Below are 7165 nucleotides of genomic sequence, written 5' to 3' on the forward strand. Positions count from 1 at the left end.
TTATAGAGAGAATCTATTTTGTGGATTTTTCGGTTTAAATAGGGGCCTGTTATCTTAAATACGGGCTTATAAATAGACCCGTTTACTTTATTGAGCTAATTAATCAACCCATATCTTAAGTCTTAAGAAGAAAATAATCTTAAGTAAATTATCAAATTATCTTGAAAATTTTGAAGTACTACAAAAATGTGGGTTGATAATGATAACTTAGATCCATTGGGCACTCTATGGATTCACCGACATAACCAAGACAAAAATTTCCATACAAACTTTATCACAGGAGTAAGAGAAAACAAGATGACAAAATTTTCTCAAGGCTAAATGCCAAGTAACGAAAGAAAAATAACATGAAACTGTACAATTTCCTACACCTCATTCTTGCAAATCATTACTAGGAAAAGGGAGTGCAATTTTACCAGTTCTAACTGGTTGTTAGCAATCTCTTATCCTAGCACGTCCAGTCTCCTTTTCAATCGTCAACCCCCCGGGTCCAGTAAGTGGAGGCACACCGTTACCTCCATCTTTCATCAATTTAATCATTTCTTGCTGGTTCTCTATGTTTCCATCAATCAAATTCACCACTGTCTTTAGTCCAGTCACTCTTAACAGCGGGTGATCTTTATCACACTGTTGCAATAGCAGAAGGATAAAACCTTTCTGCCTCATTTCATCTTGTACGTGCTTTCTTCCTTCCAAACAGTTACCGATAAGTGCAACTGTACTAACACGCAACGTTTCAAAAGTGATCTCCTCCAGTTGTTCAGAAGAGATGAATCTCTTGACATAGGGAGGCCCAAATTGACCAAGATAATATAAAAGATGATCTACCAACCCTGACGACAATAACAACTCGAATACTGAATCTTCATCTGTTGAACTACTTGTACCAGGTGAAGGAATGACTTTCAAATCACTTTTATATAAATGGTGCACAATACTGATTGAATGTCGTACAAGTTGAACGGTACTATTGTAGTTGTGTGTAAGACTAATATCCATAGGATTCATATAAATTAAACCATGTTTGACTTTCGCAAAGTAATCAGCTCCTGCAGTCTTGAATAATCGAAGAACAAAGATGGCAAACTCTTTAGACACATTAGGTTCTGAGCGTTTCTCCTCCTTCAATCTGGTAGTGAGCACATGCAATAGATATGTATGTGCATGTTTAATGTCATCATCCTTCAAATCACCCAACTTTTTGACAGCATTATCAATGGACGCATCAAATTGCCTTTTCAATTCTTTAAACAATGGCACTAAACAGGATCCTTTGAGGCAGATTGTATCCAGAAGCTCCAGCAGCCAATCCTCTAAGATTCCTCCAGCTTAAATAAGAAAAAGAAAAACAAGAAAGTTAGTGTACAAAACATAAACTCTAAAATTCAACAAGATAGATATATATCAGAAAACAAAAGATTACATAGTTAACACAAAAAACGTACCAAATCGAGAAGTTCCAAGCATCTCAGCAACAAGTTGTACCCCTTCAATCCCATGAAGCTGTCCCATTATTTCATAACTTCCATCACAGCAAGTATGGACAACCATGCACAAGACGTTCAAAAAATCCCGTTCCCGAGTTTTAGCCATCTTTTTGAATGCACCAGGAAAGAACCGAAACCAAACAGCATTCATATGTTCTTCTCCTGCCCGACAAAAATTTCCTAGAAGCTCCAACACAGTTTTGACAACCTCTAAACCATAGTTCTTTTTACCCTTCACCGTGTCAACAGCCCTAGCAACAACGTCAAGCCCATCTACTTCTAATAAACAATTCTGATTCAATATTTCTCCACCACATAGGTTTCTTAGAAGTTTTAAAGACAAGTAAAGAGGATAATGAGTTGAGGGCTTTGCGGAAGTCAGAAATCTTACAAGCTCAACAACTACAGGGAGGAACTTTACGCAACCAAGTCTGAAGCGACCCTCAGGAGTTTTACAAGTTTCAATAAGCATGTCAAGGGCTTGTTCGATTCCAAGGGCTTCAGCTGGGGCTTTCTTGATCCTCAAAGCTTCGTACCAATCAAAATCTCCATAGGTGTTATGTTGAAGGTATTCTTTTGATTTAAGAGCTTCGATTAAATCTCCACAGATGTTATTGTTCCCAAGGTATTCTTCTGATTTAAGAGATTTGATTAAATATGCAGTATGAAATATTGGATCAAGAATATATTCAGGTATAACCAATGTAGGTGGCCACCGGATCCCCTCCATCTCTTAAACACCAAAGTTGCAGAATACCTCAACCTTTTTAATCTACCAAGCTAAATAGTATATATATAGCTCAAAAACTCAATAACTAGAGAAACCCTAGACCTAGATGATCTTACTTCCGTTTCTGAAGAGGAATGCGACTCCAGCAACTTGCTGCCAAAGAAAGGATAAACCTATATATATGGTATATATGGTCCTGCGGTTAAAATACGGGCCTATGGACCCATCTCTATTTTTGGCTGATATATCACGTGAGCATAAAACCCGGGGGAATTTGCATAAAACCCTAATACCTAGAGCAGTACCCAAGTTCCTTGGAATTAGTTTCGCGGTTCAGTAACACTGTAACAGAACAATGTTCAATCCGGGTCGGTCCTTGGCAATTCGCCACTCAGTACATAGTTGAATCTTTAAATTATTTATAAGTAATTTGTAGCTTTGGTGCTTTGGCAATTCACAACTCAGTAACAAAAATTGCTTTTGCAGTTCAAGTGCAAACTACCAGTGTATGGTGGTCATTTCCAGTTTGTATATGAAGCAAATTTAGTGTCCTCTTTGAACCAGTTCAGAAACAATGGTAATTATAGTGGCCTAACATTGTAGACGAGTGTTAAAGCGAATATTGGAACTTTGGCAGTGTGAACACTTAAATTACGAAGGCATCCACGTGTTCACAAACAATATTCGCTTGAAGATAAAACAATACGTAGAATAATGTAAATATAAAACTTCACGGATCATGTTGACTGATCGACTTAGAGTCTTCGGACTCGTCCTTGTCTAGTCGTGAGGGATCGATTCAATTATTCTACACAGTTCCGAAGCATATATCACAAGCCATAATAATGATAACAGAAAGTAAGTGCTGAAATGTAAATGAGACAATGATTTACGTGGTTCGGCACTAAGGCCTACATCCACGGGGTTGAGGGTTTCACTATGTATGGAGAGATTACAAAGATAGTCGAATGACTTTTAGGTGAATAATGATGCCATGGGGGATAGAAACCATACTTACTCTTCCTATTTCTCTTTCCTAAACTCTTCTCTAGTTTTTCTCTCAATTGGTCGACCCCTTCTCTCTTGGTGGAGAGGGTATTTATAGTAGTGGTACATGGGGTCCACCGTCAGAGGCCGTTGGAATCTTATCTTTTTGTTCTTTGTGCAGATCCCGCTGGTATCCTCATTCTGAACCAACGCCCCCAGCGGTTTATACTTGGTGACGATGAGTCACCACTTCACCCTCCACAGGTTGGTTGACACGTATGCTAATATAAGGTGTTTAATGCGGGTGGTTGGGTCGTCTTCACACACCACCTAATTGCCTGACAGGCTGACACCCCTGTCACATCTACGTCAGTTGGACCACCCCTTTTCTTCTGACTAAGGTGTCAGTTGAAGTTAGAGGAAAATCGTCCTCACATATTCTCCATCTCTCTATAATAACTTCCCCTAGATTTTAGGGAACGTTTCCTACTCCTGGTAATAACTTCTCCGTGGATTATGGGCACGTTTCCAACTCCTGGTAATAACTTCTTCTTGGATTAAGGGACGTTTTCTATCTTCTTTAATGTTATAAATAGGAAAGAGAATGCTAAAAATTTGAAATAAATTTCATTCCTTCATTCTCTTGTCAGTTCATAATTCTTTCTCCTTTGAATCTTCTTATTCTTCTCTTCTTGTTTTCTAGCCATTCACTTCTGCTGCTGATATTGTGGGTAAGATCTTCCTAGGATTCTTCGAAGTTTGACTGTTGATGTTGTTCATTGTCTTCACATCGCACGCTTCAGCTCATAAGGCTTTTGATACAGGTATTAGATTATTTTTTCTTCGATCTCGATTGTTTATTCATCTTCTGTTACTGTGTTTTTAGTTTTGTGATGAAGAACAAATATACAAAGTATATATACTTTCCTCTGTTCTTTATCACAAAACTAACGGATTCGTACTCGAAGATTTAAGCTTGTCCACGATGTTCCCAATTAAGTTAGGGTTTTTCATTTTTGATGAATTTAGGGTTTTCAGTTGATATCTTTGACGGTAGAAGTTTTGACAAATTTCACGTTTTATGATCTTCATTTGCTTCTCTACTTGTATCTTTATCTTGTTTTTATGCTTCTTCGTAGATATGGCTGATCGTCAGCGGGCTCCCTATCAAACACCGCCACCGAGCCCTTATAGGTCTCCCCCACATAGGAGTCCTGATATATCTCCGCCGAAGGGTGCTTCGTCTAGGCCTTCGCAGTTAGACCCTCATGCTCAGAGGACCTCATCTACTAATGGTCCAAGAGCTTCATCTGTCAAGAAAGGGGATCAGACGAAGGGTCCTCAGGGTTCTAGGTATGCCGTTAATCTCCCTGCTGCTTCTCAACGTGTTGTGCCATCAAATACGCAGACCCCTTCGCCTCATCGTACTGAGCCGCTGAACGTCCAGCCTCTTCGCTCTATTGCTCCACCTACGATGCCCATACAGAGACCTACAGCTCCACCTTCTACCGTTCCTGTGAGAGGAAAATCTACTAAGGGTCTCGCACCGAAGGATGATCTATCAAGGAATCATCATACCAAAAGGAAAGCTTCAGATATGAGTCCCCCGAAGAGACCTTCGTCGGATCCTACTGACGATTCAGACACTGCCCCACTTATACGAAGCGTCACAGTTGGCAAAAAGAAGGTTACTTTCAAGCACGTAGATCTTGCAGCGTTCAAGGAGAAACATGAACTCGAGGCTTTTGATGTTAGGTTTTACGCTCCCGATGATGATCTCACTTATGATCTGATTTCGAATTATCAATACGATGAGTTCCACCTGTTAACTACGGTGGGAGCCTTCGAAGCTGGCCTCATGTTTCCTTTGTACAAGTCGGGAGATTATTTCTACTATGACGTCTTGGCTCATCGTGAGGGCTCCACCCCTCACACCCGTTGCCGCTCGGTGGTGCAGCTGACTGGAAACTATCTTCGTGCACTTAAGGAGTGTTATCTTCGGCGCAAAGGAGAAACGATAATGACCTGCTACACTCATGATCCTGATGATAGAGACTGGTATACTCCTGAGAATTTCAATAATTCCTTTAGGAATTATGTTAATGGTAGGAACCGTAAACCATGGAGCGTTGGCCTTCGAACCATTGCTGCTCCTCGTGGTGAGATTAGGCTCTTGAGTGAAGTAAGTGATTCAAAGCTGAAGTATGTTTCTGGTACCGAAGGGACTCCCCACAGGAAGATTTTTCCTACTCGTGAGAGGATAAAACGTGATCATGACTATGAGTGGCATGCCACCGTTATCGAGATTGTTGGTCCTTGGTCTTATGGCTGGGTGCCTGGTCCGCATGGATGGCGTCCCACTACTGACAGTCAAGCTCGTGAGAGTGCCCCGACTCGTTATGGTAATTTCTTCCCTTAGCAGTTGAATTTTGAAGGCATGAAATTTGACTATGCCTGCGATGCCGCTGATATGGATGAAGAAGAAAGTTTTGATGCCACTCTTCCTTCAAAGAGTAATGTTGCTGTCAAGGTATGGCTTCTTGTTACACCGTATACTTGCCCCTTTTCTTCTTTGTTTGGATTTTTAATCAAAATAAGGAGGAAATAGCCGTCGTAATAATTCCATGTAATCTTTCTAGATGACCAAGAAGAAGAAAATCGGGCCTCTTCAATCTTCCACTACTGCGGCTGATGAAACAGAGGTTCCTGAGGAGGTTAACAGCCCCGTGAACGAAGAGTTCATCGTGGAAGATGAAGATCTTACTGATGACGAGGAACGTAATGATACTTCTCCTCCTAATCACGAGGATGGCCGGAACATTGATGATGATGTTGCTGAGGAGAATATTTCCCCTGGTGATGGTGAAAATGTGGAAAAAAAGCCTGCCCCTGGAGGTAGTGGAGTTGTAGAGACAGAAGCTGCCCCTGGTAGAGGCGTCGGATTGACTTCTTCTACGGAACCAATGGACGAAAACGTTGGTCCTCCGCTATCTGTTCCTGTCGCATGTCAAGAGTTCTCCTTTGGCAAGATCTATTTTGTGGGTGAGCTGATTGACATGGACGCTGCTTTGGGGCTTGCTTCAGAGTTTTCTATACTTTCCCAAAATGATGATTGGGATGTTCTTGGTGAGACCGTTGGTAAGAAAAATGTTGAGGCGGAAGAGAGTTCTGATGGCGAGGATGCAGAGGCTCTTGCTAACAAGGAAACAGAGGCTGGGAGAAATCCCGAAGCTAAGAAGGACTCCGATGATGGAAATAATGTCGTTGCTACTGAGACTTCCGCTGGAGTTACTTCCGAGGATTTTCCACAATCCTTAATGTGTGATGGTGATGATGCCATCCTTGACTGGTTGAAGAAAAAGAACCTGATGTTCGTGCCCAATCCTGCTCCAATAATCCCTGGTGAGAAGAATTCCGATGCTTTTACTCGCCAGATGATGCAACGATCTTCTGAAGGGAGAGTTGTGGAAGTGTGGGACAAGGAATTGAGGGCCACTTCCGCTAGCATTCTAGTTGATCCCCCGTCTTCCATTGCTGATATGATGGCCATAGCTGATGGATATCAGTATGGTTGTCCTCAGCAACGGATGCTTGAGGTAAGTCATCGTAATTCCTCATAAATTGCCTGGTGTTCTGTCGTGATCACTTATAATCATCATCTACTTATTTGGAACGCAGGTGATGAGAAGCGAACATTGTAACCATACTCTGTATCAGTTTTTCAAGGCGAAATCCCTAAAATTGGAGGCCAAGCTTTGTCATAGGGAGGAAGAATTGTCCGCCGACGAGGCTGTTATCTCTGCTAGAAATAAAGAGATACTTGAACTAAAGAACCAGTTGAAGGGGAAAGAACAACTTGGAGCCGAAGAGGAAAAGCTTCGTGTTGAACTTGCCAAGGCTCGTAGTGAGTTGGAGAAGGCTCGTGACGATGCTTCGTCCTTTAAAGATTTGTATTCTTATT

General features: G+C 41.4%; 1 protein-coding gene across 1 annotated transcript; it reads right to left on the minus strand.

The window, feature by feature from the left end:
- Window positions 1-432: 432 nt before the first annotated feature.
- Window positions 433-2217, minus strand: LOC113335885. Its single transcript, XM_026581906.1, has 2 exons — window positions 1446-2217; window positions 433-1328 (listed from the first exon to the last, which is right to left on the minus strand). Exons 1-2 carry the CDS (start codon window positions 2215-2217, stop codon window positions 433-435), a joined length of 1668 nt encoding a protein of 555 aa, XP_026437691.1.
- Between the last annotated feature and the right edge of the window lie 4948 nt (window positions 2218-7165).

Source organism: Papaver somniferum, unplaced genomic scaffold, assembly GCF_003573695.1.
Source record: "Papaver somniferum cultivar HN1 unplaced genomic scaffold, ASM357369v1 unplaced-scaffold_150, whole genome shotgun sequence".
NCBI classification, from domain to species: domain Eukaryota; kingdom Viridiplantae; phylum Streptophyta; class Magnoliopsida; order Ranunculales; family Papaveraceae; genus Papaver; species Papaver somniferum.